The sequence below is a fragment of the Oryzias melastigma genome, linkage group LG8, assembly GCF_002922805.2.
Source record: "Oryzias melastigma strain HK-1 linkage group LG8, ASM292280v2, whole genome shotgun sequence".
Classification (NCBI taxonomy): Eukaryota; Metazoa; Chordata; class Actinopteri; order Beloniformes; family Adrianichthyidae; genus Oryzias; species Oryzias melastigma.
Genome location: NC_050519.1, coordinates 17,776,176 through 17,789,007, shown reverse-complemented (window position 1 = coordinate 17,789,007; position 12,832 = coordinate 17,776,176). Strand labels below are relative to the sequence as shown.

The 12,832-nt window shown below is 38.8% G+C and overlaps 1 protein-coding gene across 2 annotated transcripts in view; it reads left to right on the top strand.

The window, feature by feature from the left end:
- The window catches only part of pdgfbb (platelet-derived growth factor beta polypeptide b), an 18,183-nt gene that overhangs the window by 2,736 nt on the left and 2,615 nt on the right, over nt 1–12,832 (top strand). The window contains exons 2-6 of one of the 2 annotated variants that reach the window (XM_024273080.2): nt 3,251–3,347; nt 6,035–6,088; nt 7,351–7,544; nt 7,674–7,862; nt 10,121–10,877. In XM_024273080.2, the coding sequence (XP_024128848.1) occupies nt 3,251–3,347; nt 6,035–6,088; nt 7,351–7,544; nt 7,674–7,862; nt 10,121–10,877 (1,291 nt within the window). Of the gene's footprint in view, nt 1–3,250; nt 3,348–6,034; nt 6,089–7,350; nt 7,545–7,673; nt 7,863–10,120; nt 10,878–12,832 lie in introns of those variants that run through there. The other variant, XM_024273081.2, reaches the window with a different exon arrangement.

Sequence of the window (12,832 nt, the reverse complement as noted above, 5' to 3'; positions counted from 1 at the left end):
GGGGGGGGTAGTTTATAAACAAAAATAAATTAGGGTATTTAAGGAAACAGTTTCTTTTCATTTTAATTCTTTTACAGTTTTTAACAAATATATATTTTTGGTGTATTAATTTAAATATTGACACATCAGTGATTCCATAAGTTTCATTCATTTGTCAATATCATCAATTAAATATACTCAATTTAAATGTTTTTGAAACTAATTTTATTCTGAACTCTACTTTTGTTTCTAGTACACAGTAAAAAGTAAAACATTGGATCAAGTTCTGTAATTTGTTGCATTTAAAAACAGCTTTTTTTAATCAAATTAAAATTTTAAGTTGAGTTAACCATCAACTCAATAATTTGATAAAAACTAATCATTTTAAATGTAAATAAATGACAAAACTTTTGATAGCTGATCCTATATTTTACTTTTCTCAGTGTAGTTTGTGACTTTATGAATAGACATATTGAAATACACATTTTTTTTTATATTTTCTCATCTAGTGGTGAGATCCATGAGTCCTATACCCCGCAGGACGCCATCATCCTCGCCACAGCTTCATATTTCTGTCATTAATGCGCTCAGATCTGTTGTTTGTCCACTTTTCATCTGTTTGTTTATCAGAAGCCGATGTGTTTATTTAATGTTTCCTGATTCGACACAAATTGCCACGGCAGCAACAAAAAAACGCTGTAATTAACATCAGACACAATTATCCCAGCTCGCTCCGCCGGCAGAGAGGAAATGATCATGATGGGTGCTGGGGGGGCTCCGGCAGAACCGCAGAGGACATGTGGGCCGAATGCAGCAGGTATTTCCCTGCTGTGTTATTGGACTCATTGGACCAATGATGAGGGAAAACAGCAGGAGCAGGATGAGGTGAAAATGTAAGAGGACGGCTTCCTTCTTCTAGTTCTTCCCCATCTTGCAGCCTCTGGTAAAGATGGAGCTCTCTAATATTTCATCAGCGGCGTCAATCTTTTTCACCAATTTGATCATTTTTTTCCATGAGATCGCAACAAACTCAAACCCAATCCACATCAGGAAGTCCTCGACCCTCGTCCGATCCTTCTATGTCCCGGCCCGTCTATTATTCATCCATTATTCCTCTTTTTTTCTTCAGATGCCCCCCCTCTTTCTGTCATCCTCTCCGTGTCACTCCTTCCCCCACTTCCTGACTCCTTCCTTGGTCATTTGACCCCTAAATGTTAGCAGATGAGAGGACACAACGCCAATAGTCATTCACCGCGCTCTGAGTGACTATTGTGTGTCTGCTCTGGTTAATTCTCTCCCCCCTATTTGGCCGTCTCCATCCCATCAATGACCTGTGAGGGGGGGTTAAACCCACAATCGGATCCCCAAAATCTCTGCTGGGTTTTTGGTTTTAAGCCGGGGAAATATTTAGTTAGTCGAATCACCGGGTATAACTAAACAAATGATAAAATATCATAGTTTTTCTCTATTTTCAAATTCAAATAACTATTTATCCGTTAGAACCTTCATTTGCAGACCGAACGTCAAGACCCACACATATAGAACTTTGTTCAAACACATTAATCAATATAAAAGCATAAGAAATAGATCAATCAATATAAAAACAACACGATCAAATTTTAGTTATTTAGTATTTATTTTGTTTAAAGACCCTCTCTAAATAAAATTGTGTCCAACAGGAGGACCAACAACGTAGAGATGAATTTCTAATGAACTCCAGCTGATCTGCTGAAAACTTTGTCCTAGATTTTACCTACAAAAACAGCATCACCATAATTTAAAGATGACTGGAGACATTTGAAAAAAATGATTAAAAGATTATTAAAAAATGTAAACAAACCAAATCTTTGATTTAAACCAGAAACATGCACAACTCTTGGTCTTCATTTTATTGATCCTTATGAAGGATTTGTTCAGGAAACTGGATTTATTTCTTTAATATTGTTTATTTATTTGACAGGGACTTTACACATTAAAAAGTATGACTGGCAATGCACCAGAGTTAGCTACTAAGATGAACTGATGATAAAATTAGTGCTGGGTGTCAATAATAATTTCCAGATTCTATTAAATTCCAATTTTTTCTCGATTCTTTTGATCCACTGAATTCAATTTAATTCCATTTTGAGTTTACACGGTTTAGATGTTTATACACATTTGTTTAGAAATAAATTAATGATGATGGTATATTTTTTAAATATATTTATTTTAATCTTATACAGTTCACATTCTGTAAAATGTATTAGTGAAATAATGTCAACGTTAATATTATACAGTGTAACATGGATTCTCAAACGGAGAAGCTCCTACAAAAATGTTCAGATTATTAACATTGTAAACATTGTTCTGCTTCTCCTGGAGGTCGTTTCAGTTTAACCACTAGGTGGAGCTCACGCTATTCCATTACACTGTTTTTCAAGAAGAAGAAGAAGCAAAGAATGTTCAAAAAACTGTGTTTTAGACAAAAAATGGTTCCTTTAAAAATATATCCTTAAAAAGTTTAAAAAATTAATACAATAAATAAATTAAATAAAGATTGTAATTTAGTCAGCAGTGTATGTTCAGGTCGACCGAGCGTTAGCATTAGCCGTCCTTTGGGAAGTTCCATTAAACGTTAGCATCAAGCTAGCTGACTTTAGCTTCATGTGCAAAATCAATTTCTACTTTTATAGATGGATTATTGACTATTAAGCTAAAATCAACCCGAATCGGTCTATTTTATCAACTCAACCCCAGGTAAAATTGTCTTCCTAAGAAGCATAAATTATAGACAAAATGCAATGCAAGTATAAAAAGAAAAAAAAAACATTTAGAAGGATGAGAATAGAATGATCATTGAACCTCCTAAAAATAATCCATTTTATAAATGAATCTTTTCTTACAAAAGGAAAATAAAAATATGTTCTACTTCTGTAGACTACAGCAATTATTCTAAAAGAAGTTTAAAATAAAAACAAACATTTCCTGTTTTAATCTGATTGTTAGACCAGCAAAGCAGTAAAGTTCTCCACTTTTCTTTGACATGACATCAGTATAGCGGACTCCTTTCATTGCTTTGATGAAGGATCTAATGAAGGAAAAGTTCCTCTGAGGTTAGGTTGCTTCGTGCTCGTGTGCAATCTGATATTTGGATTTGTGACATAATGGAAGCCTTTGTGTTGGCGCAGAAACGACAAGCTCGCTGCACAAGTGCGGCGGCATTACTCCGACTTTTGTTTGGGTTGTGCGTCTCACTTCTTGTGGTTTGTGTTGTCCTCCGTGTGGCTTTCAGGGGGACGCTCTGCCTGCAGCTCTGGTGGAGCTGGTTAGAAACACTCCCATCTCCTCCATAGAAGACCTTCAGCTGCTGCTGCTCTCTGACTCCGTAGGTAAAGAAACAGAACCTTCTCGATTCCTACAAATTTGATACAGAATCAACACATTTTACTTTCAATGTTTGGATAAATCAAATGTATTTTTGGTATTGAATTTAATTAAACAACACTACTAACATTACATATTTATTTAGGCCAGTTTGCCTTTAGGATGATTTCACAGTGAACTGTTGGATCTACAGCAGTTTTTGGTTTTTGGTGGGTGTGAAAACGTGTTGGAATTCTTGTAGCTTAGCAGTTACAAGGGCTGCCACAATTAGTCAACTAATCGACAACTAATTGACTATTAAAATAGTCAACAACTAATTTAATAATTGATTAGTCATTTATTAAGTTGTGTTAGGCTATTATGGAGTTTAGCTAAAATGGCAGCTGCATGCTAGCTGTTTTGGCTAATTTAGGATTTTTCTGTATTTTTAGGATAATTATGAGATTAGCTAATATTTCAGCTGCATGCTAGCTATGTGGCTAATTTAGGCTTTTTTTGTAGTTTTTGCTATTTTGGAGCTTAGCGAATATTTCAGCAGCATGTTAGCAGTTTTGGCTAATTTAGGCTTTTTTTGTTTGTTTTTTTAGGCTATTTTGGAGTTTAGCTAATATTTCAGCTACATGCTAGCTGTTTAGGGTAATTTAGCATGTTTTTTTTCTTTTTAGTTTTTTAGGCTAATTTGGAGTTTGGGTAAGATTTCCACTAAATGCTAGCTATTTTGGCTAATTAAGGCCTTTTTTTTTTTTTTTTTTTTTAGTTTTTTAGGCTACTTTGGAGCTAATATTTTAGCAGGCTATCAGGCTGTTCATCTATCAGCTTCAGCGATTTCATCTATCAATTTCAGCGTTTTTAGCTGTCAATTTCAGCGTCTTCATTTGCCAAATTCAGCTTACAGCATTCATACTAGCATTAATGGTATATATATAGTTTTTAGTTCGTTTAAAGCTAATAGTGGTTAAGATGTGTGCTTTACATCCAGTTTTCACAAGACTCGATTAGTCGAATAATCAGAAAAAATAATCAGTGATTATTTGACTAATAAAATAATCGTTTGTGGCAGCACTAACAGTTACACAGACAATTCTCTTGCAAGTGAATCCTGGTGCGGATTATGACTACAGCATTACGACTACATGAGCAGCTGAGGAAGCACCCTTTAAAATGTAAAAATAGTCCAGGTCAAAAATAGAGCAAATTGTAAAAATTGCTTCAAATTGTAATTGAGAGAAGAACTATCAGGATATGATTGTGTGAGGATGAGTTAGAATTAGAGGTCAGTTCTTGTTTATCCCTTTAATACCAGATATGACACAAAATAATTCACATCCTTTAAACTACTGGAGATTTTCAACCATTTATGCCATTTCCATAATTATAAATATCATTATGTTCAGACAACACATTCTCAACACAAACTCGTCACATATCGATGTTGGTTAAGAATTCCTCCACGTTTCTCTTTGATGCTTTGGGTGTAGTCGTTTTTTAATATGCTGGCTTTTCGTAAAATCAAGGATCCGCAATCCTCGGGACGCGGTACCGGACGCAGACTGGTCCATATGACGCGTCCAGTACTAGTACCCTAACCCGTTATAAGCACTCTAATCCAGCATCGCATGTGGTACCGAACATGGTACCAGACCAGATTCAGTAATGCTCACAAATCAGTACTGGCTTAGGGTAACAATGCCCTCTGCGTCCCAGTACTGGACCGGTTCCAGTTCACAGCCTGGAGGTTGGGGACCCCTGATGTAACTGGAACAGCCAGAACGTCAAGAAACAACCAGTTTGAAAGGAAGACCCAAAACGTCAATTTTTGACTCGGAGGGATGTGACGAGTTGGCAGGGAGGATGTGTTGGTCCAGGAGAGTTACAGGGGGTCAAAGAACTTCAACACGGGAACCAAAGCTCTGATGTTAAAGGGTTCAGGCAATTAAACCTCTGAACATTTTTATTAGACTTTTAGATTAACCCTTTAACACCTGATTTGCCACTTTTAAATAATACACGTTCTTTGGTATTCAGTCATTTTTCAATCGTTTACACAATCAACATAAATCAGCAGATTTTGGTGGATAGAAAAGCAGAATCAGCTGATTTGCATTGATTCCATAAACACTTTATAACTGTAAAGTGTTGCATATTAGCACTAAGCTGCATTTCTTCTGTTCATTATCCTCTGGAATTACGTTAAACACCTGGAGAGTTCCTGGAGAGTTAAAAGAATGTAAACACTGGAGCTAAAGCTGCGGTGTGAAAGGTGAACATAAATACATTTTGGTGGAATCCCTGCCCGATCAAACTGAAACCAATAGGTTTGTCCTTAAGTGAATGTGTTTTAACTCTCTTTGATTCACTTTAACTCCTTTCACGCTCTGCCAACGTCCACTCTGAGAGAACCGCACCAGAGTTCACTTCAGAGAAAACCACATTTACTCGTGAACCCACACCTGTTCAGATGAACTTTCACACCTGCTGCAAAAAACAAACAAGCTGCACTGCAGACTAAACTGTCCTGTTCTGTAGAGGAACCTGTAGAGCTACTGTGAAGAAGAATCGTGCTCACAGAAAGACATGAAATCAAACACTAATATAAAGTTTGTCTTTACGTGATAAGAGTGCGAGAATGCCTCATGGATCACTGAACAACAGATTTTGGCCTCATTTCCTGTTTGTCTCTGTTTTGTCTCAGATGAGCAGGATGAGTCTGCAGCCAACGGAGGTCACAGACTGCCACGGAGCCTGGGTGAGCTGAGCATGATCTTGGTTCATTTTGAGCGATCCGATTCACTGACCTAAAATTACTTCATGACATCTTTATTCAAAACTTCAATGAGTGTGACTCAGGGATAAATACCCAGTGAACATGTCAATGTGGGTCCCATATAGTTTACCGTTGGGCTGAATTAGTGGGCCCCAAGTGGGTTGTAGGTGGGTGGTGGCCCCATCTGTGTTTGCCCACACGGGCTTAGATGGGTACTCAGGGGTACCTGAACTGTGCTGGTTAAGTTTTCCAGATTCCTTGTATTTCTTGCAAGATAGTCAAGTATAAAAATAAATGTGTGCAAAAAAAGTGTCAAATCCATTCACATTTTAATTTCATAAAAATGATTTCGACATTAAAATAATACAAACTGAACACTATTAGAACATTCTACCACACTGCATGGTCACATGTATGTAAGACAAATTGTTTTTACATGTTGGACTGTAATGATGATTGATCATTTTTTTGCTGCATCACATTGTTATGTACTTGGTTGTTTTTATGTTACAGTAAAATAAATCTATATCATGCCTCAATCCAGATGGTATTTTCCAAGATCGATTATCGATTATTCTCTTTTAAAATAATTTTTGATTGTCAATTTGATTGTGCCTCAGACAGATTGATCTGGTTTTATCAAAGAAATAGAAATTGATTCATCAATTTATCGTTTCACCCCTTGAAATAACTTTTTGTTTTTACACTGGTTTGTTTGATCCACTCTACGATTTGTTCCCGTTAGCAGGTGTGAAAACTCATCCCAACTCTAGTTCAGACAAACAGGTGAATGCTGGTCTGCCTGCAAATAAGAGTCGTACTTCACGAGAAAGTGAAACCTTTTTTTTTTTTCCACAGACCAAAATCAAAATTGAACTAAAAAGAATAAATGTGCTGTATATTTTACTCCTTTCTGATCAGAGTTCAGTTTTAACCTTAAATGAGCTGCTGTGATAAATTCTAATATATTTAGGCAGGTCTTTCAAGTATTAAGATTCCAATGTGAAAGCAAACCAACACAAATTCTGTGATATTCATTGATGAAGAAGATGCTGCAGAGCCAAATCTAAGTATGAAAGCGTTTTAAAACTGCTTTGAATTCTCGTAAGACCTGCTCAGCTACTTAAGAATCCAAAAATAATTACAAATCCAGCAGATTGTAACTTAAAAAAAACCACAAACTGACTTTTAAAAGTAAAAGTGAGCTAAGTCTAACATGGCTGTTGTTTTGTTTGGTCCCTCAGACGCTCAGCCGGCTCAGCAGGCGCTGTGTAAAGTTCGCACTGAGGTGGTGGAGGTCACCCGGGCGATGCTGGACCGCAGCAACGCTAATTTCCTGCTATGGCCTCCATGCGTGGAGGTGCAGCGCTGCTCCGGCTGCTGCAACACCAAGAGCTTGCAGTGTGTCCCTGTTGTCACACACACCAGATACCTGCAGGTGTGTCAAACATTTTAGTTCCTCTGGCTTTTTGCTTTTTCATCTGGTTTTTGGCATCAGTTTGTGTCTGATCATAGAATTTGGTAAAAAAATGAAACTCTACCTTTCGACTTCCCTCTCCATCTCCAGGTCTTGAAGATTGAATACATCAATAAAAGGCCGACGTATGCCAAAGCGGTGGTGTCGGTCGTGGACCACGTGGAATGCAGATGTCAGCTGGCTCCACGCCTCCCGGCGGTCAAGAAAAAGTCCTCTCGCAGGCAGCACAGCCACCTGCATCGGAACCAGACGCTCAGCCAAGCACCTGTGCAGGAACAGGTACGAGTGGTGTCATGCGGCCTGGGGGCACTTTTGGCCTTGTTAACCCGTCCCACTGATGACTTTAGTGTGGAAGAAGTGATATACATCCAGATGAAACTCAAAGATTCATCTCTTTTTTTCAGCAGATTCCTGGCTGGTTCAAACACTCATTTAATAAGATTCAGCAACATATTGAGTTTTTGCTTCTATAGCTGTTGTTCATAAAGCAGCTTTTAACAAACAAAGCTTCACAAATGCATTTAGGTCTGAAAAACAAACTGTATCCTCTGCTGTCTGGTATAATATTACATTGTAGGTTATGACGGAGATCTCTGGTGTTGAAGTCCCTCTCCAGCCATATTTTTTCGTAGAAATGTTCTTAGTGATCTTTCAACTATGATTATGATAATGCCAAAAAATAAAAAATAAAAAATAAAAAATTGTCGTTTTTTAAGACATATTTTATGCTCAGTGGCAGTTTCTCATTAGAAATACAATTTTGGTTTGTGTGCAGGACTGTTGGGGTAGAGCCACCTGCCCGACCTCACATTTCCGGAGAGCTATTTTTGCGCAAGCTTATGGCCTCAAGCTAACTTATATCAACAACAAGCAATATTGGCTCAGTCTAGTTGCACAGTTCTAAGCCAGAATCACAGTTTACTACAGCACAAATGTGGAACGCTCATCATGTCTCGCACACCTAAGCGTGAGCGGGCCAGGGGGAGGAGACTTTGGCACGCCCATTTCAGTGACTGTGTCATCAATCTGAGCATTTTCTAGCTTCCGGTTTTCTGATCCAACACGATCTAAATTAAGAAATACTCTGAAATCCTGTTTCAATCATAAATTATATATATGGTATATAGGTCCTCTACCTTGAAAAAAAATAGTACAAGAATATGTTAAAAACACAAAAAGACAATTTTCATTGGAGTGGAACTTTAGAGGTTTGAAGCTTAAAATAAAAAAAAAGACTTAAGCCAGAGTTTTCAGACTCATTCACCGTGGGGCCACTGAAGGCAGAGTCTGGCTGAGGCGTACGAGGTTCCATTTATGCCAAAAATATGAATTTGCTTCCACTGTCTACGTCTTTGGTCCATTCTCTAGATCTATTGAACAAGTTTATTGAACATTTGTTCATGTCTATGCACTACTAAGCAATATCTTCTGAGTATTCTGTGAAACCACAGGAGCGAACAACCTTAGCAACTGTTGCTAAGGACTTTCCAACGACAATATCAAAAGCAAAGTTTTAAAGTTATGCAAGCTGAAACATCACAAAACAAATACAAAGCTATCATGAAAGATGGGTGGATATGCAGAAGACATTGCTTAGTAGACATTAAACTTTCACAGTAAGGCGGGGGACCGCAAAATATTGACTTGGGGGCCACAAATGGCCCGCGGGCCGCCACTTTGAGAGTCCTGACTTAAGCTATGTCCGAATTCCTTCCCACTCACTACATAGCGTAGTCACCATTTTCTAGAGCTGTCCGAATCTACAATTCCAAAATCGAGTGCCCTAGAAACTTCTCACAAGTCTTTGCAAAAAACAAACGTGCGTCGATGCTCACTAAATTAGTTAGTATAGACCACAATGTATTGCGTTACAACAATGTTTGCAAAAAAAATGCGACGCAGATCGGGCAAAAAATAGACCAGATGCCAAAACGATTGCAGCACTGTCCGAACCGGCCGCGGAGGTCTACGCCACTTAGCTTCTGATGTGAACAACGTCGTATGTTATCAATGGCACCGAATGGAAGTGGCCGCTGTTCCGCACTCCTCCATGGCGTTTGTTAACCACATGTCAGGGTGGGAATCCAAATGATGTCTCGATGCCATCTTGTTGTCTGCATCCAGGACCTTTTTAAAGAGTTTGAACCCCTGGTGCACTTTTTAAAGCCCACCTCAGATTTACAACTGGATTAAGCACACCTTAAAAACACATGATGAGGTTGTTTTGGTGCTTTTTAATAGTGTGACTCCATGCAGAACAGCACACGCGTCTACACATTTCACCGAGTAAAACACAGAGAATCACCCTACTTGTGTGCTGTAGTGCCTCAGGTGGCCCGCTTGGTGCATCACAGTCCACGATTTTCTGACAAAGGTTCTGAGCTTTTTGGTAAAAAAAAACTTGCATAATTGAAACCTTCTTACAGGAGGAGAAACCTTTTGATCTTTAGGTGTTTGTTGTAAAAGGATACTTGTGCAGTAGAATCATTGTTCTAAAAAACACAACATTCACTTTTTTTTGTTTTAATGCCTCCAAGGTGAAGCTGCACCCTAAAGATGAGCTGCATCAGCTGGATGAGCTGAAGCAGAACCAGAGGGCCCATCTGGAGGACCTGTTGGAGCAGCACTGGAGCTCCAGAGGAGACACTTTCACGCAGCCCGGTGAAGGCTACAGCCTCGCCGAGGAGGACGCGTCTCGCTCTGGAGAGGCTGTGTTCTTTGCTCCGCACTGGGCTCATAATTCCACCAGGCTTCTTGGAGCTGAAGAGCAAACAGGGAAGCAGGAGGATGCAGAGAGGAAGGGTGAGAAAGTCTCAGAGGACAACAAAACTTTCTCCACAGGAGACACTGTTGGTCTGGAGGCCAGGAGGGAGCTGGAAGACAATGTGGACGGGCTGAAAAAGACTAAAGGGAAAGACAATACAGAAAACACACACATACAAACACACAACCAGCAAAGAAAAGATCCCATCTTGAAGAGCCACACAAGTGGACTTTATCAGCAGGTTACTGAAAGCCCTCGAGAAGATGTCCTGATTGAGAGGCTTGGAAGCAGATTCCAACCCACCAAAGAACCAAATCCAGAACCTAGAAGGAGAGAAAACGAGACTCCAGAGGTGGAGAGGATTTTACAGATGGAGGAGGAAAAATTAGAGGCAGAGAGAAAAGAGCTGCTTCTTCTTCACAAGAGGCTGGACCAGGAGAAGGAGGTGCTGCGACAGCAACAGAACAGAAGAGAGGAGGAGCCTGGAGACGGCCAACACCATTCTGTAAAAACAGTCACACAGAAACCAGGTAGGGATTGTGTTGGTGGTCACACACATATTAGTATACATTGGTTATTTTCTTCAATTGTGACAATCAGGATTTGGAGTAACAAACTATTCTCTGTTTATTGTTATAAATTGTTTCATGACACGTTTAGCAACAGACTAACAGCCAATAACATGACAGTTTAAAGAAGAGAGACCATGTGGAGACAGAATCCAATTTTTCCCCCGCCCTACGAATTCGCTCTACTCCTTCATTTGTAGGGGCATTTGAAGGGGTAGGGGCTCAGGTGCCAAAAAGGGGGGTAAAGGTGGCTGATTCTAGGGGCCCAGACTGAGGACCCACAGAAGCCCAAAATGATGATGAAATTATTTAACTTATTGGGCCTTGTAAAAATTATTTTCATGGGGCCCAAAATCCTTAGCGGTGCCCCTGGGTAGGGGTGTCCAAAATCGTTTTTTTTAACCTTCTCGATGGAGGGTTCTCTCCATAACAGAGAGTTATGGAAAAATAGTGTCAACATCAATTTTATAACTTTAACAAGTCATGCTAAAACAAAAAGTAAAAAAATAAACTTCTGTGGATCAGAGCATATCCATGGCGATGACACTTGCGATACACAAACAAAAACCAATACAACTATTTACAAAATTTCCATTTCACTGTAACAGTTTTGTTTAAATATAAGTTAACAAAATTTCTCCAAAAGACCCACGTCTACATAGAAGGCATCTAACATAAAAGGGCTCCATCTGATAGGGTAAACGCTTAAAGCGCTCTATTAATTACGTTAAATTCTTCAAGCTGCCTTGAGTTTGTTTTAAACATGTGTTAACATTTAAGGTAACAATTTATCGTAATCTATGTAATCTTAGCAATACGTGCATTGCACAGGCCAATATTGCGATGAAGATAAATTTGCGATTTATTGTTTGGGCCTAATTATTATTATTATTATTGTTATTAAAGAAAATAGCTTGTTTTTCTATTTTTATGGAATAATTTGAAGCTATGTTTTGGTTCTCCAGTAGTTCTATCTGTACTTTCGCTCTTCACCAAAAATAAACTATAGTAGTCGTTCATAAACCATATTACCTCTAATCTAAATGTAAAATATATGATAAGTATCCTGATACTTGTGTCGCGATACCATACGTATCCCAATACTTGTGTCGTGATACCATACGTATCCCAATACTTGTGTCGCGATACCATACGTATCCCAATACTTGTGTCGTGATACCATACGTATCCCAATACTTGTGTCGCGATACCATATGTATCTCGATTCTTGTGTCAGGATGTGATATTTATTCTGACACTTGTGTCGCGATACGTATCCCGGTCCTTGAGTTGCAATACGATACGTATCCCGATCCCTGTGTCGGAATACGGTACGTACCCCGATACTTGTGTCTCGATATGATTTGTATCCCGATCCTTGTGTCGTGATACGATACGTATCCCGATACTTGTGTCTTGATATGATTTGTATCCCGATACTTGTGTCGCGATACAATACATAACCCGATATCAGTGTCACAACTTGATACGTAATCTGATACTTGTGTCGCGATATGATACATATTCAGATCCTTGTGTCGTGATACAATACATATTGAGATCTTTGTGTTGCGATAAAATACGTATCCCAATACTTGTGTTCCGATACGATACGCCTCCCAATTCTTGTGTCAGGATGTGATATTTATTCTGACACTTGTTTCGCAATATGTATCCCGGCCCTTGAGTTGCAATACGATACGTATTCCAATCCTTGTGTCTCGATATGATTTCTATCCCGATCCTTGTGTCGCAATACGATACATATCCAGATCCTTGTGTTGCTATATGATAAGTATCCCGATCCTTGTATCGTGATACGATACATATCCCGATATTAGTGTCACAACATGATATGTAATCTAATCCTTGTGTCGCGATGCGATACGTATCCCGATCCTTGTGTCGCGATACAA